At 36.7% G+C, this 24,524-nt stretch overlaps 1 protein-coding gene across 2 annotated transcripts in view; it reads left to right on the forward strand.

Annotated features, from left to right (window-relative positions):
• Positions 1-19,934: 19,934 nt before the first annotated feature.
• Positions 19,935-24,524, forward strand: part of SLC15A5 (solute carrier family 15 member 5) — an 81,806-nt gene continuing 77,216 nt past the window's right edge. For both annotated transcript variants that reach the window (XM_072797562.1, XM_072797561.1), the window contains exon 1: positions 19,935-20,295. In XM_072797562.1, the coding sequence (XP_072653663.1) occupies positions 19,935-20,295 (361 nt within the window). The remainder of the gene's footprint in view (positions 20,296-24,524) is intronic.

Here is a 24,524-nt window from a genome sequence, read left to right on the forward strand (position 1 = left end):
GCTATTAAGGGACGTGATGAATCACTAAATGGATATTAGCAGTAGCAGTATCTTGAACTTATATGGAACTTTTTATTTAATAATATTTGTGATAATTTGTTAATAATTAAACATAAACTGTACCTTGATTTCCTATCTCTATGAAATACATCTTAAATTTCTTCCAGATGCTCATCTACATTTTCCAACACATCCTCATTGGTCTGTGTAGTAGAATAGTCTTAGCAAGACTATGGAAGGGGAGAAAGAAATAAAAATTTTATTGAGTATCTACCATGTGCCAAGATAGACTAAATATGTTATTTCATTTAATCCCCACAGCAATCATATGAGTATTACATTACCATTCCCAATTTTTAAATGAGAAATCAGAGATTTAGAGAGGCAAATAATGTTTTTAATGTTTCACTAGAAGGTGGAAGAATTGGTATTTGAATGGAAGTCCATCTGGCTTCAAATTCCAGCAAACTTCCTTTCCCCTACGTTAAAATCCTCCCTAATGAATGTAGTATATAACTGTGAAGAGATCTTCATGGAGAAATTCTCCCCCATGACCATAATCTAATTTCAAGAATTATTTTAATGGAGAAAACTAACATCAAGTCTCATAGCAAAGCCTGCTAGTAGTGAAAACCTTTAGGAAACTTCTTAGAGTACTGATCCCTATAGTAGTTAGGCAATGGCTTTGCATCCTACTACTAAGTCATTCCCAGACTAGACTTTTCACTAAAATGCGGTTGATTGCAAGTGACTTCCAAATCCAAACAGGCATTTTAGGTCTATTTAATAGATCAATACAGTAATTCACTCCTGGGCCCCTGAAATCATTTGTTTGGACCTGATGTCTATGTAGTCAGATTGAGGTGTACACATTAGCATGTGCAGGGAATTACATAAATAACTTGCATTGAAAGATGTTAAGCCAATTTAGATTGTGTGAAGGAGGCAGTATTTAACTCATTTCCAAGTGACTGGGATTAAATGGGTCATTATAAAGGCAATGCCTTCAATGAGCATCGCAAAGGAAAATAAACCTTTTGGCCAAAAGATACTCTCCATCATGTACAGATGCTTCAGAATTCAACTGAGCAGAGGCTAGAAAGAAAAAAGTTAAGAAAACCTAATATAAGTTGAAAGGTTTTTTTTCCCCTTCTTTTCCTTCTCCTTTTTAATCACTTCTATTTGACAGTGAAAGAATCTCCCAAGGGAAATAGTAGAGGACCTGTTGCTTGATTCACTTAAACTCAGTGGACAAAACACCAGAGGGGAATAATTTTGCCTTAATTCCCCAGAGGAATGGGTCTATGCGGAACTAATAATAATTTTCCATCTCTAATTTTGATGACACAAAAACCAGAGTTATGTGCTTATTTGATCCAGTGTTGGATCGGATTTTAGCAGCAACATTTCATACCAACTGAAGTCTGTTAATTATGTGTGCTGGGATACCAGCCAAAAAACTATTACAATAGTCTGAAGGGAATAAAGTAAAAAGTTTTAACATGGATCCTTCCATGAGGAACAGAGAATTGGCAGTAGAAGGAAAATTTCATTACAGCTGAGGTGTGACTCATTTGTCAGGTGTCGAAGTAAAAGAAGATTCTCTATAAGAGAAACAAAAGAGAGTCCTTTGAAAAGAAAGTTAAAAGGAAATCCTTTGCTGATCAATGAATGACTTCAGCGTGCCCACAGATGTAACACTGATAACAGTGAAGCCATATAAACATTCATTCATTTATTCAATCATTTGATAGACAGTTGTCTTATCACCAAGTACTTTGCCAGATGCTGTCAATTTGAAGAGGAATAAGACTCCATCCATGTCTTCAAGAGAGAAGGACAAAGTGGGGGAAAGGTGATATAAATAGAGTGTAATAATATAACATCTTGAACTACAGCTACATAGAAGCACAGAGAAAGAACATGTCACCTGCCATGGACTGAAAGCATAAGGACATCTTCCTAGAGGACAGAAAAGCTGAAATAAATCTGGAAATGTGAAGAAAACTTAGCCAACTGGAGAGGATAGTATTCACAAAATAGAAAACTTAATGGCCAAAGGAAAGAAAGTAAGGCCAGTGCTACATTGGGAACTATTAGTTCAATGTTGGAGCAGAGAGAACCCTGAAGGGAGAGGGAGAGAAGCCACATTATGGTGAGCAATGAGAGTCTTCTTAAGGAGCAAGGGCTTCATCCCGGGGAGTGACAGGATATGGAAAGGACTATGGAAGCTAGAGAAGGGATTGTAATGTCACCAAAGTACAGACAAAGTGATTAATAGGAAATCTCTTACAATAATTAAGGCAAGTGATAATAAGACCGGAATAAGAAACACTAAGGATAAAAAAGAGGAGACAATCTGAAAAGTGTCTGAAGGTAAAATACTTACAGCCTAATGATTGATTGGATGTGGAAGACAGTGAAAGAAGAGAAATACCTCAAATGGCAGATGTTTAAATGAGAAAGGGGAAGGGAAACAATGAAAGGTAACAATGCTTACCCCCAGGGCCAGGACATAAGCTAAAAAGAAAACATAATAAAGACATGTAGGAAGAGACTCTGAGTAATCCTGGTAAATCATGCCATTTCCCTGAGCTAAAGTCTTCATTTTTACCTGTGGTACTTGCACTGATGCCATTGAAGGGATTTGAGCAAGAATCCCCAACATGTGGATTATTTTGAGCTAAAAGCTCAAATATGGTGATCTTGTGGTCTCACAAGAAACTTTTGCCCCTTCCTTTACTACCTAGAAGAATACAAACTGGAGGTCTTTTCCAGAATTAAAGTAATTACTAGAGGTAAATTTTATCTGAGTGACCCTTCAGCATGGCAGAGTGAATATCTAATTACCAAACATCTGCTCTTCTTATTGCCCTGTGAATTGCCCTCCTCCCCTTTGAAGCCCCAGTCCCCCATCCTATTCCTTAGCACAAGATGGCATATATCTCATTTTGCCTTTCTGTTTTTGAACCCTTAATACATGTGGGATTCCCATACACATGAAATTAAATTTAATTTTTTTTTCTGTTAGTCTGTCTCATGTCAACTTAATTCTTAGACAAGCTGGAAGAATCTTTGAAGGGTAAATGAAAAATTTTCCTCCCCAACACTATCTAATAACATACCCAGGTTTATTATATTTGTGTTCCGGTGTTTTGTTTTGTTTTGTTTTACTAGATAACATATATCTGTATGTTACATATAAAAGTGCCTCAGTACATTTTGGTTGATTGAATTTGAATCTAAATCTGCTAGTACTTACTGTTCCATGCCTTCTTTAAAGTCAGATGCCAAACTAGTTCTATAATGCTCTTTTAGGCCTATTATTTCCTTCTCTTTTCTTTATTTTTCTATCAGTGTCTCCAACAGACTGAGACACACTGAAAATTTCTATTCAATCTGATTATCCTGTAGCACAATTCTGATATGAATCAGCATTTTCATTATATAAATCTCAATTTTCAGTTCAAACTACCAGTATTTAAGGCATTACATTTGGAAACTCTGAATCATTCAGAGTTTACCTGTAAGTACAAGCTAAGAAAATGATAAAAATCAGAACTTAATTCTGGTAGCTATTTGGACAGATGGAATATCAACATGGCCTTTCTATTCTAATTTTTACTAATCTGCCCTGACATATAAATTTTTTCATTCATTTAGTGAGTATTCTTTGAGAACTACTTTGAGGTTATTGGATGTTTCCATTGTGAGGGGGTAAGGATGGACAGCAAAGCATCCTGCTATTATGGAACTTAATCTACAATAGGGAAATATTCAATTAAATGTGTGTGTATGTGTGTGTGTGTGTGTGTGTGTGTGTGTGTGGATGGATAGATAAATGGATGGATAGATGGATGGATACATTGGTTAAAAATTAGGCAGGGTAAGGTATACTGGACTAAAAGGGCTTCTTAAGATGTGAGACTTGCAGTGTTAAAACCAGAAAAATCCCAGGCAAACCAGAACAAGTTGGCACTCTAACGTGTGTGTGTGTGTGGGGGGGGGGGGGGGGGAGGACAGAAAACAATTTTAAAGAGGAAGTTCAGTGTATGCCTAATTGAGAGGATGGTATCTGAGCAAAGCCTTGTTGGAAGTGAGGAAGTTAGATATGTAGATATTTAGGGGAAAAGTATTCAAGACAGAGGAAAAAGCTAAGGAAAAGGCCCTGCAATAGTGACATATTGGGTGTTTGTGAACATTGTGAAAGTATGTGTCATGGATGGACAATGTCTACAAGGCAGCAAAATTAAATGAGTGAGGTTTGAGCCAGAAGAGCAATATTCAAATCTAGGATCTTCTACTTCTTAATAGTCTGATATTGGACCTCTACAAACTCTCTAGAGGAATAATTATACATTTTTGGCAATATAAAAATACTAAGTTTAAATAGTGATCAGATAAAATTATAGTTGTGCTAAATTACCAAACCAAATGAACTTGGACCCAAAATTCATTGTAGCTGTTTTATAATAAGTACTCTTTGAGTCATTTAGATTCTGTCAATATAAATAAACCCAACATGAGACCAATCAGTATAATTTCTCTTCTACATATTTCTGCCTTTGTCTTAATAATAAAATATGGGTGTGGAAATCCCAAAACCTTCAATAAATATTTGGTATGATGATAATAACCCCAGCCTTAAGCTGTACCAAGACTAAGTGTTTCTCACACACACACACACACACACCCTTAAAAACTTGGATTTTCTCATCACTTTAGTTCTTATTGACAGCTTAGCTGTATAATTCATACTGAAGAAAATCTTTCACTGAGAAGGACTTTATACGAATTAGTTAGAACTATTGTTTTCAGTAAACCATGCAATTGTATTAAATTTCATATTCATTTTCCATGTTGTGGACAGCATTTACCTGTTCAGCTAGAGTGAATACTTCAAATAAAACTAGATTTACAGAGTCCAAATCTTTCCTTCTTGGTCATTTTCTACTCAAGGATACATTTTGGCCTGACATGAACCAAATCACAACAGAAGTCTCTTTCTTTTCATATTTTACCACATCCTAAGCAATTCCTCCAAGGACTTCCTCAGAGTTATCTGCAGATGGGAAAGGCAATTCACAATGCAATAAAATTTATAGCTCATAAAATTATGAATAAGCCAAACGTTAAAAAAGAAAAGTTAAACTAGGTTTAAAATGATTTTTATAATATCAGCCACATGAATTGACACAGAAAATGAATTGCAAATGTAAGGGAATGCAACAACTAAATGTTCTGTGCTCTCTGGGTGTTAAATGGAGACTGTCAGCATAGCACAAAGAGATTCAGGAAATAGTCATTGATTTCTCTCGGTAGAGGTGGCCAAAGGAAGGCCCAAAGTAGATTCTTTAAAGCAGATTAACTGGGTATGACTATAAGTACACAAGCCAAAAAAGGGAGGTATTTGGAAATTAGATGATGAAGTGAAATGAGTCAACCCGAAATCTTCTATATGGTTATTTTGTTAAGAATGATAAAAATACAAGCAAATAAAGAATTAAACAATCAAATCTTTATTTTCTCTCAGTACTAGAAGTTCTTTTTTAAAAGAAATATTTGAATACTTAGCAATATTAGAATAACCTCAGTTTTTCACTTCACTAACCTACTTACCATGGATACCCTTGGCAAAAATGACATCAGTATCTAGAAGGGTTGTTGATGAAAACAGATATTATAAATATCTAATCCAGAATTGTCAAGTCCCCAACACAGAAGTGTCTTTGGTGGTCTTTTCTTCTTATACCCACCTTTCTTGGATGACCTCATATATTCTATTTGCTCTAATGATAATATATACATTGATGATTCCTAAATAAACATCATTATGGCTCATATTCTTATGCCCCCAACCCATATTTCTTCTATTGAGATCTGAATATTTCTCAGTAACTTCAACCATATGCCTATATTCACACTAAATATCTGGCCCCAACCTGCTCTTTCTTCTATATTTTCCATCCCGGTTAAACATCTTTCACCCAAATGTGTGTGGGGACCCAGGAAAAGGGTAATGAAGTCGCATTTTATGCATCCTTCTGGTACCAATATCCCTGGCTCATTCCAAGCAGTCAGCATATTTAGGCATCAATACCTAAGACGTGTCTTCTGAGTTTCTCTTTTTGTCTATCTCTATTATCGCTTGTTCATTCCCAGCTTTTCTCTTACTTAGCTCTGTATCACTGTGGTCCCTCTGAAAACTTCGTTTCTGAAGCTCCCTTACCAATTGATTTCTGCTTCAGTTTGATCAGGGTGAGTGGCACATGTGGAAAATTGGAGGCTGGGAGAAGGAAGAGGATCAAGTTATTCTAGCCACATAGAGACCCAACTATTCCATATTTATCAGACTTCAAGGTTTTTCTCAAACTCTGGATAGAATTCTTTTTCACCTTTTCCACAAAGCAAGTTTCCACTGTCTTCAAACCTACCTCAAATACAAACAGATTGTCTCCTCACCTCACCTCTTACACAGGCATCTTATATAAGCATCAAGCAACATGCTCACAGCACTTTGAAAACACCTTCAGTATAGCACTTAATGTATCAATGAAATTGGTTCCTTATCAAAGATATTAAGGATACATTTTATTCTTATCTAACTTGACATTTGACATTCAGTTCTTTTTAAATCTACTGGGCAATTCCACCTCTGCCACTCCTGTTTTCTTCCTACGTTTCAACTCACACAACTCTTTTCTCTGTCTTAAATATTAAAATTCTCTAAGATGTTTTGTATTGCCTTTGTTTTTCTCTTCCCACCCTTCTTGACTGGCTTCAACCACTTTTATGTTTTCATTTAGCATCAGTAAATAGCTGACTCAACCAGTATCTGTGGTCCATGTTTGCCTCTGCAACTTCAGATATGAATATACTAGGTATCTCTTTCTGTATGATCCATAGGCTTCTCAAAAGCCTCTTAAGAAACTTAGTTCATTATTTTCCTCAATTTCATCAGGTTTCCGACTACAAAGTCCCTCCACCAATCTGTGTCTCAGGAAATAGCATTGTAAAACTTCTCCAGCCTGGGAGTCCAAATTGATTTCTTCTCCCCTAGCACAGATATTTAAATCAGCCAGAAATATTTTAAATTAGCCGCTTTAATGACTCATTAATGTGTACCCTGTTTTCTATCCCCATCAAAATACCTTAAACAGACACCTGAAAAGATGTTCACCATTACCAATCATCAGGGAATTGCAAATCAAAACTACAATGAGTTATCACCTTACACCTGTAAGAATGGCTAGAATAAAAAAGACAAGAAATAACAGGACTTGTCAAGGATGTGGAGAAAAAGAAACCCTTGTGCACTGTTGGTGGAAATGCAAATTCATGCAGCCATTGTAGAAAACAATATGAAGATTTCTTTAAAAATTAAAAATAGAAAACAGAATTACTGTATGATCCAGTAATTCCGATACTGAGTACCCAAAGAAAACAAAAACACTAATTTAAAAAGATATGTGCACCCCTATGTTTACTGCAGCAGTATTTGCAATAGCCAAAATATGGTAACCCAACTGTCCATCCATGGATGAGTGAACTAAGAAGTAGTATATATATATATACTTCATCATAAATAGTGTTATAATGTAGTAATGTTATTCAACCATAAAAGAAGAATGAGATCTTGCCATTTGTAACAACATGGTTGGACCTGATGGGTATAATACTAAATGAAAGAAATCAGGTAGAGAAAGACAAATACCAGATGATTTCATTCACATGCTTTTAAAAAACTAACGAGAGGAGGGAGAGAGAGAGAGAGAGAGAGAGAGAGAAAGCTGAGTCTTAAATGCAGAGAACAAACTGGTGGTTACCAAAGGGGAGGTAGATAGGGGATGGGTGAAAAAGATGAAGGAGATTAAGGGTACACTAGTGATAAGTGCTGAGTAATGTATGAAATGTGGAATCATTATATTGTACACCTAAAACTGATATAACACTGTATGTTCATTATACTTAATTAAAAAAAAAAAAAAAAGTCCTGGAAATCCCAAAACACAGCCATTTCATTGGCTGGAATAGAGATAGGGAGAATTTTCCACATTGAATGCCTCTTCCATTGTCCAGTAGCCTCTGCGGTATCTGGCAGTAGGTCTGGAGGAAATGAAGCTCTTTTCCTCACTGAGTTTACCCTGCAATGCTCCTAAAGAATGTGCATGTGCTCCACATGGCTCACTAATGGTGAGTTTGCCTGCCCTCTGTTGGCTTTTGGGCGCAGCACAGAGCGCTCAGAATTATAGTGTTTCAGTGGACATGCGCCCCCCTTGCCTGCCGACCGACAAGGGCAGTGCAGGATGCTCTGGGTTTACTGGACATAGATATGCAGCCCCCCACTCACGCACGACTACTAAACTAATAAATATTTAATATCAAACGAAGAAAACTACTATACTGAAATAAAAAGCATCTTGGTATTAATAGAGGTTAAAAAATACCCTTAAATAGAGTCTCATTACTTATTACCCAGATTGCTTCTATACTAACCAGTTTCTATGGCCTCCTGTTCATACTTCCCATTGCTGCTAGAAAAATGTTCCTCGTTGCTCCCTAGAATATAGTTCTGACTGCATCAATCCATATATGGAAACTTTTGATGGCATTCTACTAAGTTCAGAATAAAATCTATACCCTTTATCTTTATAAAAGATTCTCCACAATTTCACCTCATCTAATTCATCTTTCACTACCCCCTTCTTTTCACTGTGCTCATGTCCTATCAAAATATTTGCAGTTCTCAAACTCTTTCTTTGGTTTCACATATCATTGCCTGTGGCTCACTCCTCCCCCTTCCCAGAATGCACTTCCTTTGGCCTGGATAACCCATTCTTCTCCATTGATATTTCACTCAACCCTACCACCTCCAGAAAGCTTTTTGTATACAGTTGCCTTAAAGTGTATTTCATCTGTTATCCCATAGTGCCTTGTGTTGTGTTATCCCATAGTGCATACTTCTATGAAAACAATTGTCACTATTTTCTTTTTTTTAAGATTTTATTTATTCATGAGAGACACACAGAGAGAGGCAGAGACATAGGCAGAGGGAGAAGCAGGCTCCTCACAGGGAGCCCCATGCAGTACTCAATCCCAGGACCCCAGGATCATGACCTGAGCCAAAGGCAGATGCTCAACCACTGAGCCACCCAGGTGCCCCAATGTCACTATTTTCTAATTTTATTTTTATTTCAATCTCTACCATCAGACTATAAATTCCTTGAAGGCCAGATCTATGTCTCTTTCTCTGAGTCCTCTCTACTTATTATAGTTTTCTAGGATAAGCAAAATTAAATAAATATCTCTTGGATGAAAAAAGTCATCTCGTCACAGTCATATGTACATATGGAATATCTAAAGTATATACTTATTGAAGAAATTGAGAGTTAATGATCAGGTCTTATTTACCCTTGAATCCCTAGCATCATGCAGAATGGCTGACATACAGCAAGTATTCAATAAATGTTAAATTTTTATTGGCCCTAAATACTCCAGATTGAGTTGATTTGGTGCCTGAGTTCCCTGGAAAGCCATGCCAGCCCTCTGCTCTCTTGTCCTATGTCAAACTATGGAGTAATTTAGTCTGTCAGTCTGTCATTTGAAGACCTATATTAAGCAAACACTGTGAAAACCTTAAAAGATTTGGTCTTTGTTCTCTTGGAATTTTTACATAGTTGCATATATAAGTTTAATACCAGAGTCCCTCACACGATCAAGACAGAAAGGCCTTACTATTCCTATAAAATAGTTCTACACACCCCTTGCCCTCTATGGATTCAGAGGTAACCTTGTTCCCATTTGTGGATGCTGTTTTACAATACAAAAACTTTTCTAAAATCCCTATCAAGAGCTAGGAAATGAGTCAGAAAAAGACATCTCACTCTATGAGATAACTCTCTCTAATTTCCTCATTAGTGAAAACGACATCATCATAAAGAATATCTGCCAACAATCTGATATAAAAATGTACATGCATCATGAAAAATAATTGCTGTTCAATTACTACTGAATTATAAAGCCGCCGTACAGGTGCAATAATGCAAGAGCTTTGAAAGTATGAAAAACTGCTTAGCTTAGGTAATTACATGTGTTCAAATAAAGTCCCCAGAATAAAATTTGCAGTTTGAAAAAACCAATAAAATCAGAACCAGAATGCTATTTATAGCTATATATTTTTTAATTTTCTGGGTTTTTTTCCTCTTATATAAATTTTGAAAGGCCAGGCATAATTTTTAACTCTGGGGTCCAGAAAAAGAGAGCGATGTAGTAGCTCTTCTGTGCTTTCTACCTTCCCCACCTCTCAAATTGGATCCACAGGGACAGTACTACAAAGATAGAAATAGCCATAACCAAGGTAATTGTATCTTTTAAAATAGTTAAATCTTACTTATGCCCTCTGCATAGTTTACATATATGAAAGAAAAAATTTATAGGAAGACAATTCCATTACTATTGTGAAAGGGATATATTTCTTATAAATTTCCAAGGTCTTTAGCAAGGGAAATTAGAATCAGAGAGCCAGAAAGGACCTTAAATCTCATCTAATCCAAGGCCTTTAGTCACTTTTTAAGAAAACGGAGGTCCTAAAAATTTTATTGTACACATTTGTGTAGACAGTGGAAAAACTGGATCTAAACACATTCCTATTATATTATAGATTCGATTAAGCATAAGCTCTATTGTTCCAGATCAGTTTCTAATTTTCAAAGAACTCAAACTTCAAAGCTCTAAGACATATTTTTACCCAACTGCAGTGTTATAAAAATAAAATTAGACTAGCAGCAAAAGGACATGAATTTATGGCAGGACAGGCTATTAATTAGTTAAAATAGCTTAGAACAGTCATTTCACCTCTCAGACCTTCAGTTGTAAAACACTGTGAAACAAGGAGCTTGGCCAAAATGCCCTCTCCCAGATCTAAAATTATACAATTTTGAAATTAGAGGCTAGCTGGTCTAAAATTATGAGTTTCTAAAATGAGATACGACCAGTCCTATTTGTGTATCCCCAATTTCCAACCTCCCCCACCAATGGTAAGACATCTTCCTTAGGGGAGGCATCATTCCTTTAAAGCATGTCTGTTAACTTATGGCCAAGCTCATAGTCTAAGCAAATAATTGTTTTGCGGGAGGGTGGGTGGTGGGTGGTGGGTGGGGTGTTAACATTCATCATTACTTTAAGTTTTCAAGACCAGTGCTATAGAAGTTAATTACTTCCTCCTACATATTTTCCCCAAAAGTGGTGCAGGCAAAACCCAAATCTGAGATGAATGACAGAGAATTAGTTTTACCTTCTTGTTGATTAACATAGAATGTGGTCCAACCACTTTCATTTTTGTTTTAATGAAAATATAATCTAGTGTTAAAATAACAGCCACATTGTTTAATTTACTCTAAGTAATAAGAGGAAGTGACTCAAAAGAAATTACAATTAAATGGTGCATGGGTGGCTCTGTTGGTTAAGTAGCTGCCTTCAGCTCAGGTCATGATCCCAGGCTCCTGGGATCTGAGCCCCACAAAGGGCTCCCTGCTCAGTGGGGTATCTGCTCTTCCCTTTCCTTCTGCCTCTTCCCTGTTCATGCACTCTTTCAAATAAAGAAATAAAATCTTTTAAAAAAATTAAAATTAAATTAGATTTGTATTTTGTAATTAATTTTAAAACAACTAAAGCATATCTGTTTTCCTATTTTAATAAAAACTTCAATTTTTTCTCAAAAAAAAAAGATTATTTTTGCTCTACAGTTTATGTTTAGCATTGGCTGTGGTCTCCTACAGCTGTCTCTAAATCCCTTCCATAGGAATAGCATAAGAGCCCCATAAATTCTCATGAAATTTGAATGGTATTCAACAGAGGTGATTAACTACTAAGCAATGTTCTAAGCTTTCTTTGCTTTGGGAATGTGTACTATTGTTACACAATGTTTCATTGGAAGGTAGGTTTACTTGGGCTCAAAGCAAGAAGAAACTCCACATGCATTAAAAAAAAAAAAGTGAATCTGATTCCCCTCTTTCATGGCCTATTGAATATGCTATTGGGGCCTCAAACTCCATCTGTCACATAGGTCATCTTCTTTTACCCCAGATCTGTTCCTTTGTGCTGCATAACACCACTATCCACAGAGATGTCTATACTAGAAACCTACACATCATCTTTATTTTTTTTTAAAGATTTTATTTATTTATTAATGAGAGACACAGAAAGAGAGAGAGAGAGAGAGAGAGAGGCAGAGACACAGGCAGAGGGAGAAGCAGGCTCCATGCAGGGAGCCTGACGTGGGACTCCATCCCAGGACTCCAGGATCAGGCCCTGGGCTGAAGACGGCGCTAAACTGCTGAGCCACTCGGGCCATCATCTTTAATGTCCTTCCTTCCTCATGCCACACATCTAAGGAGCCCTAAAACTTCTGTCTGAATTTCTATCAAATCCTAGTGCTTTTTTCCCCTATTTATTTTTACCTAGATTGCTATATTCATACTCTAGGTGGTAATGGTGGGAAAAAGAAGTAGCTAGAAATTATTGAGTCATGCCAGTGCGCTCTCTGAGCCAGATCTTCTGAATCTGCTCCTGCCTTGAGCCATTAAAAACAAATTCTCAGGTCCTTCAGAGTAAATGCTCTATATTACAGACAACACACTCTGTTAGGAAACCCTTCGCCTTACATATTTTCCCCAAACTGAATTCTATCCCTCAAAAGAACCCAAGCATAGATATTGCTTCAATGGAAACCTTTTTGTGAATTTGCTGATATCGGGATACAAGCATTACTGTATTTTCTGTGGCACTTTCTTTATCCTCCATCATGATACATAGCTCACTGGACTGTAGTTCTTGCTTGATTGTTGATATTCCTTACTACATGGTAAGCCCCAGAAAGTCAAGGCTGGTATTTTGGTCATTATGGGATCCTCAGGGCCTGGCTTCTACTGGGCACTTAATAAATATTGGGTTATAGTTAGATAAAGTCCACTGGTACGCAGGGATGCTGTTGTTTTCTTCATAATGTCCCCCAAATATCTAATCCTAAAACATTCTTTCATGTATTCATTCAGGAAGTCAACAACACATTCATCCATTCAAAATGTTTTAATACATAGGCATCAAGTGGATTTTACTCAGTTACTAGAGTCAAGATCCTGGTAGCAGACTGAGAAAACCAAAGGAATAGCACTCCTTTGAGAACTCTGAATAAAGGTTATTTGTATCTGAATTTGGCAAATGGCATAGCCACCATCAGCCACTAGACACATACTAAAGCAACTAGTACATTCCAGACAATGTGCTAGGCAGTGGGGCTATAAAATCAAGTAGTAAACTGCTCCTGTTCTCCAAGATCTCATAATCAGTGCAGAAAATAGTCATGCAGACTAATTAATAGAACATAACATTATGCATTAAAAGAGAGAGAGAGAAAAGAAAGAAAGAGAAAAAAGAGGAAGAGAAAAAGAGAAAGAGAAGGGAAAGAGAAAAAGAGGTATAGTGTTTTCAGAGCACAGAAAAGATTATCTGAGAATCAGAGGAGCCTTTCCTGAGGATGTGATACTTATGCTGAGTTTTAAGGAATGAAAATAGGCTCCCTGAGTGGAGAAGTGTTCCAGGCAGAAGCAGTAGCATGTGAAAAGCATGAAAAGATAAAAGAGCATAGCCTAGTCATGAAACGATGAGTATGTTATCCAGCTCCATGGCAGACTGGCAAGGGAAGATTCTTGTCACAAGGCAGCAACTTGATCTTCAGAGGCCTTAGGTGCCAGCAAAGAATTTTTAATTTAATCTCTTAGTCTAAAGGAGTTGTTCAATGACTTTAAGCATGGAAGAAAATTGATCAAATTCAAAATTTTAAGATTTTTTTTTATTAGAGACACAGAGAGACAGAGACAGAGACAGAGACAGAGACAGAGACAGAGGGAGAAGCAAGCTCCATGCAGGGAACCTGACGTGGGACTCAATCCCGGGTCTCCAGGATCACACCCTGAGCTGAGGGCAGCGCTAAACTGCTAAGCCACCGGGGCTGACCAAATTCAAAATTTTTTAAAAAGCCTCTGGAGAGTTTAGGGAGAATTAAATGGAAGAATGTTCCCCGATATCTTGGAATTGGAAATGACTTTAGGTGATATGTAGTTTGGGCATTAAATAATGTAGAATTCTGTGGAAAAAAAAAACTGTTTTTGTTTTTACATATCTTTCCATATTCTTATTATATAAAAAGAAAAAGCATCTGTTAGGTGTAGGCTCTGGAGTCAGAACACCTAGGTTGAAGTTTCTGCTCTAGAATTGATTATCTTGAATAAGTTATTTGGATTCTGGGCCTCAGTTTCCATAACTGTGAAATGGAGTTCATAAAAATAACATTTATGCCATCAAGTAGTTTCAAAAATAAGTGAATTAATTCTTAGAACAGAGCCTGACCGAAAAGCACTTAATAAATGTTAGGTATTATTTTTAATTAGTATTATTATGTTTATCTTCTATTAGGGTGAGTGATACCATTTATAGTAATTATTTAATTTTTCCTGTTAAATAGACTTACTTGATTTTAAAGAGCAAATCATTCTAAACAATACTGCTAAGGAAATAATATAACATATGAAAAAAATCAGGACAGTCAGAGGGACAAGAGAATACACAGGTATGGCAAATAGGTGAAAATAATGTACACATGACTGGGGTTGAGATCAAAGGAAGCCAAACTGGAGGCAGTGAGAAAGGGAGAAAGGTTAAAAATTCAAATTTAGATCAGGGTAGAAAAGGTGAAGAAGAAAAAGATGGATTTGTGAAACATTTAGAAGGTTGAATTGACACTACTTTCATGCTCCCAAAGTCTAGGATGGTGCCTGGCACGTGGAAAGAACCCAACAAATATTTTCTACAAAAGGATAGATAAAAGAGGTGAGTAAACAATAAAGAAAAAGTCTAAGAAATCTCACAGTTTCCAAGTCTGAATATTTGGGTAGGTGGTGATGTTAAAGAAAGTAGAGCAAGAGGAGTAGGACCTGGAAAGAAGATAATGAGTTAGCATAGGATGTGATGAATCTGAATTTTTCAGTAGAAATCTAGATGGTGATGTCCATCAGTTTACCAGAAACTCAGGACAAATGTCCTGGTTACACATATAGGTTTGGTAGCTAATCAATTCCATATTCTTAAGTACATCTTTGTTTTTCCTTCATGATCAAAACAAAGACAGAAAAATAGGGATGGTATGGATGGTTTTGATCAGTCAACATTTTCCAGAGAAACAGAACCAAAAGGATACACATTTATCTTCTATGTAGGAATTGATTATTGTGAGGAATTGATTTACATGATTGTGGAGGTTTTATGAGTCCTATATCTGATTGAGGACTCTGAGAGGCTGGAAATCCAGGAGAAAGTTACAGTTCTGGACCAAAGGAAAAACAGGAAGAGCCTATATTGTAGGGAAGTCCAAAGGCAATTTCCTTAAGGATCACCTTCTGCTCAGGGGAGTGAGCCTTTTGTTCTATTTTGGCCTTCAATTGATTGGATTAAGCAATCTGTTTTGCTTAAAGTCAGTGATTGAAACATAAATCTCATCCAAAAATGCCTTCATAGAAGCATCCAGAATGTTGTTTGGCCAAATTATCTGGGCATTGTGGCCTAGCCAAGGTGACACATGAAAGTATTACAGTGTACATGTGATAAATCCTTCTCATCTTACTGACTTTATACACATATATCTTCTATGTAGGGTTCAGTGCAATAGCAAAATTTATAATAGTCATTAGTTGGTATGGAAGAAAATCCCCTCTGGAAGACAATGGCCTTCATTATTAGTTATCCCCAGAAAAAGAAGAATGGAACATTTTCTGTGTACTTGGGACTGCATGAACTATTATCTGCTGGGGTCTGAAGTAATTCTCTTTCTCACTAGATAAAAGGACCAGGGTAGAAATATATATAATTGCCAGAACCTCTGTATAATGGAAGAGTAAGGATTAACACAGAATGTCTTTCCTAAAACAAAACTACAGCCCAATATGTACCTTTGCATTTCCACTTTCAGCCTGAACAATGCAGCAAAAATTTCATCTCAACAAGTCTTTGTGCACAATTTTTAATAATTAAATTATAGTTAAGGCCAGTCCTTGGTCATGTTCTTGACAACATTCAAACCAGGTTTTTACCAAACTTCATAGTCAGCAGAATAAAATGGAATTGATAGGCCTAAAAGAGTAAATATCTTCAAATGACCTTTGTGCTTATCATATACAGAGAATTATTGAGCTAGGAAAGCTCTTCCCTTAAAAAATGCTTATTAAGTGTTTAGAAGACCTATGAAAAGTCATTCCACAAACGTACATAAAATTTGAAAGTGTTACAGTAACACATTGTAAAATACTACAGCTTTCTCAAAAGTTATAATCAACTTGGAGATTATAAAAATACTTTATAATCCTGCATTGCTAAAAATAGCCTCCTTAAAATCAAGGGTTCCATTTCTGGTACATTATCGCAGCCCTCATGGGATCTGATGCAGTCACACTCTGGCTTCTTAGTAAAAACCATGGAGGATCATTACTTCATCAAATGAGCTTGTGACTAATTTTTCATATTAAATAAGATACATTTTCCAATACCTATAAGTATGGTCAACACCACCCTACACATTGACTTATGACTTTTGTTTTGCCAATGAAGAATGCTACTGTTAAGTATAGTCTTTGCATTCCAAAAACAACAAAGGCTTTTCAATTAAAAAAAAAAAAAAAAAAACCACCTGAAGTTTATATTGCAATTTGATTTATGTCAACATGCCTGAAAGCTTTCCCACATTTTAACTCAATAATATGGTTAAATACTAGTCTATGAGTATAATGTGGGTTCTTAAATTCCATATGTGAGTGACTTCATATATTTGTCTTTCTCTAACTTATTTTATTTAGCATAATACTCTCTAGCTCCATCCTTGTCATTGCAAAGGGCAAGATTTCATTCTTTTTGATGGCTGAGTAATATTCCGTGTGTGTGTGTGTGTGTGTGTGTGTGTGTGTGTATGTGTATACATACCACCTCTTCTTATCCATTCAACAGTCAATGGACACCTGGGCTCTTTACATAATTTGGCTATTGTTGACAAGACAAATGATCATAGGGGGAAAGAAGAGAGAAGAAGACCAAGAAACAGTCTCTTAACTATAGAGAACAAACTGAGCATTACCAGATGGGTGGGGGGGGACCTGTTAAACAGGTGATGGGGATTAAGGAGTACACTTGTGATGAGCACTGGGTATTGTATATAAGTGTTGAATCACTAATTGTACACCTGAAACAAATATTTAAATTTTTTAAAAGAATGTAATGTGGAAATAGGCAAAGCTTTATGAATAAATACTCATTCTAGCATTGTTTATAAAGGTGTTTTTTCTTTTAGATGTAAATTTATATTCAAAAGTTAAAGAACATCTGGGTTATAACTGATCTGGGACAAATGTAACCAACCAAAAATGGAGGAATAGTTAAGTGAATGATGTATCTATTAATGCAACCATAGAAATTTATGTTCACAAAGACTTCATAATGGAATGTTAAATTACCTACAAAAGGGATATAAAATGCATTATACAGTAGGTGCATATAATTATATAATTTAAATATTTAAAGTCTATTAATAAAAAAGAGTTACAGGGGAAAACAGCAAAATAAATTCTGCAAAAACTCTCACTCTTTTTCTATTTCCAGATATTTTCCAGGTTGGATCTAGGGTACATGCATTGCTTTTAAAATGGAGGGAAAATATGATTTTATTAAGGGAGCTGGATAGAGAAAGAAAACAAGCCTGATGTTTGGGGGGGAGGGGGGGCAGGTTGGCGAAAGTTTGCAGGAAGTTAGCATAAGTCTCATTTACAGGCTCAAATTTGTTGATAAAGGTGATGGTATTCACTGATCCCTGCAAAGTGTTACTGTCTAGTGGAATTGACGCTTGGTCCTTTAAGCTCTCTCTGAGGTTGATATTGAGAAATAGTTAAAAAAAAAAAAAAAGAGGTGTTTTCCTATTGCTTTAACTCGACTCAGTAATTGCTGTTGCACTCCCGGACTCAACCACCTCCAAACCACATGTTTGCATTACCTGTGGCCCGTCTGGGGACAAGGAAATGCACTGTAGCTGAAGAATTCAAACATGCTAATCATCAGGCCCTGGAAAGGGTTAGCGCTATCCTACTTCTGATACACCCCTGTGTCAGGTGCTAATTAAATATATACCCAGTGGCTGGGGAAAAAACTGTTCCCTGAACTTGGGACAAACAACAACAAAGTATCACTTAGGGTTCTCTGTAAACCACAGAAATCAAGCATGTCTAACTTAGTCAAAACTAAAATTGACTGAAAAGTGAGTCCTTTACAGAAGAACAACTAATCATGTCTCCTGAAGAATACCAACCAGGATGGCACTGAATTCTCCATCAGTACCTCATGAACAATCCCTTTTTTGAGAGCTACACCTGAATGACTCCGCTTGCACATCCAAACTGGAATCATTCCACCCATGATGAAAATTCTCAGGGAGGAAATAGAAGAGGATTGCATGGGACCATGCGCTGATTCCTTTGGCCAGAAGAAAACCCCACCAGGATCCCATGGAATAGATGGCAGTTATTCCCCAACAGTAAGACTATCTTGGGGCTTGCCCTAGGTGGTGCCAGTTTCTATCGACTTTTCAGGAAGAACTATAAATAGCTTTATGTTCACTCACGAAAATGTCCAAGTTTAGATAACATATTGCATGATCACTCTACACAAAGGAAAAATAGGGCGTTGTTACCAAAGAGGGGGAAGTGGATGCTGAGCAGATGAAAATAGAATGAAACTATTAGTAGGAGCTGAAGCAAAGCATTTGCTCCCAATCTCTCAGGTCAAAAGATAAGAATCAGAGTCAAAAGCCCTTATCAGGCTTCTGCTTCTGACTCCAACATAAAATTAACATTCCTTTACTTGAGTAACTGTTGAATTATGACTTTAAGCCAATAGTTCCATCTCCTCATCTTCCTATGTCCTTGCAGCTAAATCCAGAAATGTTCAAGTGTTCCTCTTTTGCTGCTGCTTTTTTAGCTTAATTGGTGCCCTCCTGCTTTCCAAAATAGAATGCTAACATCCACTCACCCAGCTGGAGGAGGGTCGGGGTGATACCGGATCCAATATTCCCCAAAGCATGTGTGGGATGGTTGCTGCATCCCTGCTGCTGACTAATAATAAGGAGTCAAAAAGCACCTTTTGATTTTGATTTCCTCCGAGAGGCTGTTCTACAAGCATGGGGTCAACTTAAAGGAAAAAGGGTTTTTGTTTAATATTTTCTCCTTTCATTAGCGCACTTAAATTACTTTCTTACAAACTCTGCTTGTTACCTAAATGTACTAGCACTTTTTGTTACCTAATTAGCTTTCTTATCAGAATTCCAACCAAAAATAACAAGAAATGTAATAATGATAAGGTATCCTGCCCCCTCAAAACAGATTTCCTTCCGCGCTTTATCTCTTGGTGCTGTTCTGGCTTGTTTAATTAAAGTATCAGAAATTATTAGGCTCAAATTATTTCTTGATCTAGCGCTCAAATTCTCCCGAAAAACTGCTTCTTTTGCCTCAGTATTTAAACCTTTATCAGTGTGAGACAGATGAGTTTCCACACATATGCAACAAGATTCGTGTAATACAATATACGTTTGGAGGAAGAGCCTAATTAGCCTCCAAATAATTAGACAAACAAATCAGATTTGGCTACTCTGGGCTACCATGAACATTTAAATCCTTGTGTCTCCTCTCCTGTGCTCCCCAACATTAATGTGCAAAAGAACCTTGCGAAACTTTAGCATGGAGCTGTGAAATTCAAAGCAGAGATCTTATTTATTTTTTCATTAGGAGGGTGGGAGTAAAAAATCACCCAGTTCAAAACACTGACATAAGTTGTATTCGAGAAGGGGAGTCATGTCTGTTACAGATTTGAAAATAATGGATGAGAAAGTATCCTTACATCACAGCACTGAGAAGGAGAAATCTATAAGGCAACCTCGTTATTTCTCTTTGGGATATACTGTGAAAAAAATTTGGGTTGGAATCTGCTTGCTTCTGGTGGAGATGTGTGAGAGGTTCACTTTCTTTGAAGTTGTCTGCAATATGATCCCCTTTTGCACTGTCAAGCTTGGCTATCCCAATTACCAAGCAGCCATTTTGAACTTGTGTTTTATTGGAACTTCAGTACTTAGCCCAATGTTTGCAGGATGGCTTGCTGATGTCTGTCTAGGAAGAAACAAACTGGTATATGTTTGCTTATGTCTACATTTTCTGGGTGAGTGTCCTTCTGGCTGGATCGTTTTGCAACTTAGTTGAATAGATTTTTGTTAGAATTTTTACTCTCTGTTATCTTTATCTTGTTCTTAGTGTAAAATGTGATAAATGAAGTAAGAATGTTGTTTCAATTTGCTTTGTTCTCTGTATTATTTGGGGGATGTTAGTAAATGTATGTGCGCGTGTGTGTGTGTGTGGATATGTGGATGCTTTGATACCTATATTGTTGTACTGATTGTATTTTATAATAATTATCTCTTTACATATCTATCTTCTGTACTCCTCAAACACACTTCTTTTCCCCCTTGCTACTCCAAGCCCAAATTTGTGACAAATTCTAAATGAAACATGAGGTTCATTTGCTTCACAGCTAAGATGAAGTGTGCTAAAGATTTTTGAAGTTCATGTAAAACAATTGAAGAATGTTCTCATCAAAAGGTGGTTTTTAATTAGTCATATAGTAATTAAGATTGCATATGAAGATATGATTTCTATATTATGAACTATGGTTACATGCTAAATACATTAATAAATTCAAACACTACAGTAGGCTTCTTTGCATAGAGAAAAATAAATATATCTACAAAACTTTGGGAGTGAAGTGATTGTGAGAAATGTTGGAGAAATGTCAAGATTGTTTGATAAGGTACAGAGAGTGAGTTGATGAACAGTCTAGAATTTTGGACTAAAAAGTTCAGTTGTTCTTCTGTATAACAAGGAGTTACTGAAGATATGATGAAAATATCTGGGAAATGTTTTTTCTTCAATAAACAAGATAGGCAACCAAAGTGAGAGGTTAAATAGAGGGAGACCAGAATACCTCAGGAGCATGGTCTAGGAGAAATGTCAATCCAGGAGAAAGCATATGAAAAACTGTAAAAACATGGCAACTAAACAAGAGCACAAATATTATGAGGAACAAAAATTAACTCCAAGTTTCTGAGCTGAGGGACTTAGGAAGCTAGTATGTGGTTTACCGATACTGAGAAATTTAGCAGAAATGCAAGTGTGGGGAGACAAGGGAAGAGATAAATGAGTGAGGGATGAATATCAAGTATTCAACAAACCCTCCAATAAATTGCCATTCACCATTCATCAATTAGATTGTGATCCAAACATAACTCATCAGTTTTGTTAAGTAAAAATGAAGTCACTGCATGGCAAATATTCATTCGACATTCAGCAAATATTCTTCAGTGGCCACTCAGTGCCAGGCATTGTCCCAGGATCTGGGAATGCAACAGAAAAGAAAGCAATCTCTTTTTACCAAAGTTGACTTTCCAGTGTGGAAAAGAGAAAACAAATAAGCAAAAGATATTATGTAAGGTGTTCAGGAGTATTATGATGAAAAATATAGGTGGGTAAGGGACAGAACAGACTAGACAGTGACATGATTGCTGTTCTGTATCAGGGAATGTTTTCTGATGAGGAGTCATTTAAGTTAGTGTCTGAATGATTTACTTTTCTCAAATTGGTAACAGGCCATATCCATGGTACTTGGCAACTTCTTATTTAACACGGCAATTCCTATCAGTCTAAATTCCTGTGTAAGCATCAGACTAGAATTGAGTCCAAATTTTGGAATTTGACAAACAAAAGACCTAAGTCAGATCCATAGCCATTCATTTTCTTACTAAAAGCTATTTCCTTGTGCTCCTTACTCATGGCTGCCATCAAATTCTAACCAATCACTGAGTATCAGAGTTTCTATAAAAAATGTGTCTTTTGTTTCAAATGCTAACCCTTAGCTCAAAATCCAGCTTTCTTTTTCAAGGCCATTACAATGGCCTGCTTACTGGGCTATCAGACAATCAGTGTGACTCCAATCCATACACCTTTCTACTCACAACATTGACTTGCTCAAAGAATACATCTATATATTGGCTCTCTTGCCTAAAAAACAATACCTAATTTAGTTCATAAGAATCTTTACAATCTGTCCCAAATTTACCTTACCAGACTTTTGTCTCAAAAATGACCTCAACCATGCTGAAGTTCTTGCTTGCCTCTAATCCCCTACTTCTCTCCTATTACTTATACTTTTTTCTATGCCTGAATTTATCAACCTTCCTTTATTTCTCTACCCCATAGCCAAGACAAGAAAAATCCTGTCCTCCCTTTAAGACCCAAGGTGTTCAACCACATTCTAATCATACCTCTACAATTTCACTTACCACATTATAATTTCCATCTGCATGTCTGTCTTCTACGATGGACTTGTTAGCTTCTGGAGTGGAAAGTCAGCTGTCCCCCACCACCTAGCAGAAGATATGACACATCCTGGTGTTTTATACAGAGCTACTAAGGATATGTGCTGATTTTGTAGTGCACAATAGCACACATCGAAGAGACTCTATCATACATGTCATAGACTTGTATTTTTATTACTTCAATTTTATAACAGATAAAAATAAAGTTTTGATCTAATGCAATCAGTATATTATGACATTTTCTCAAGAGATGGAAGTAGAGTGCCTTCTTAATTTGCACAAAGGTACCACTAAAAGTGCTTTGTCTCTAAATATATGGCTGCTGCAAGAAGTAACTCCTCTGCCCATCTCCTTTGGTTAACCCTTAGCCTAAGCAGGCTTTACATCACACTTCCAGAGACAAGGAGGATTGAGGGGCAGAGAGAAAGCAGCTGGGATCATATTTGGCCAAACTTAATAGGAAACATTTCAAACTCACTAACTTACAGGGCCTACTCTCATGATAAATCATTTTGATACCACATACTGAGTACACATATTCTTCAGATTGTAAAGTCCACTATAAGGGAGAAAAAACATTAGACCTAATTTCTGCCTTTAAGAAACTTATAGTCCAAATGAGAAAACTAAACACATACAGCCACCATTTAAAAATAAATAAATAGGGATCCCTGGGTGGCGCAGCGGGTTGGCGCCTGCCTTTGGCCCAGGGCGCGATCCTGGAGACCCGGGATCGAATCCCGTATCGGGCTCCCGGTGCATGGAGCCTGCTTCTCCCTCTGCCTGTGTCTCTGCTTCTCTCTCTCTCTCTCTCTGTGTGACTATCATTAAAAATAAATAAATAAATAATAAAATAATAAATAAATAAATAAAATAAAATAAAATCAGGGGATCCCTGGGTGGCTCAGCGGTTTGGCATCTGCCTTTGGCCCAGGGCACGATCCTGGAGTCCCAGGATCGAGTCCTACGTGGGGCTCCCTGCATGGAGCCTGCTTCTCCTTCCTCCTGTGTCTCTGCCTCTCTCTCTCTCTCTCTCTCTCTCTCTCTCTCTCATAAATAAACAAATAAAAATAAATCTTTAAAAAAAAAAGTCATACCAGCACCAAGGTGGCTCAATTGGTTGAGTGTCTGCCTTTGGCTTAAATCATGATCCCAGGGTCCTGGATTTGAGTCTGGCATAGGACTCCCTGCTCAGCAGGGAGCCTGCTTCTCCATCTCCTCCTTCCTCATGCTCTCTCACTATCTCTATCTCTCAAATAAATAAATAAAATCTTTTTTAAAAATTAAAAATAAAAAAGTCATACCAAAAATATGAATGCTAAATCAATAAAATGGAGGACAAAAGTAATAGGGAGAAGCCATTTTTCGCTAATCAAATTGACAAAAAAAAAAAAAAAAAAAAGATGATTTGACCAGTTGATGAGAATTACAAAAAGTGGCAGATTATATCTGGGTTACTCTTTAACATTGGGAAAGCCACTTAATCTCACCAAACCTGAGTTGTGTTTTTTTTTTTTTAATTGGACTAAGAAAATCTATCTTCTGACATCACAAAGGTTTTCCAAGATGAAACAACATAATACATGTAAATGTTTTACAGAATTTAAAGATCTTAGCAAAAGTATGGAATTGAATCATAATTTCTATTAAACAAGGAAAGTGTTGTAGTCCCTGAGAGATGGAGTTGAGAAGAGGCTCACCACCCACTCCTTGTCCTTTCCTGTCCTCCTCTTCTCCCGCCCTGTACCGAATCACCCACCTCACTTTCTCACCTTTGTGTGTGCCAAGATGGCTCTGCTCAGTGGCATAAGAAGTGAGAGAAATCAAAGGGCAGGAAAAGGAGAAAGAGAAGTAGAAAAAGAAAAGAGATCTATATTCTTCTTACCACTATGATAATGTTCTCTGTAAAACATTTTCTTTAACAGGCTCCTTATAAGTCTGAGATCTTCAAATTTTCTATCTCTCTAGTGATTGAGAACAAATAACCCTTACTAACAGTGGTTTTCTCTGGGGGTGAGAT

This window comes from Canis lupus, chromosome 25, assembly GCF_048164855.1.
Source record: "Canis lupus baileyi chromosome 25, mCanLup2.hap1, whole genome shotgun sequence".
NCBI lineage: Eukaryota > Metazoa > Chordata > Mammalia > Carnivora > Canidae > Canis > Canis lupus.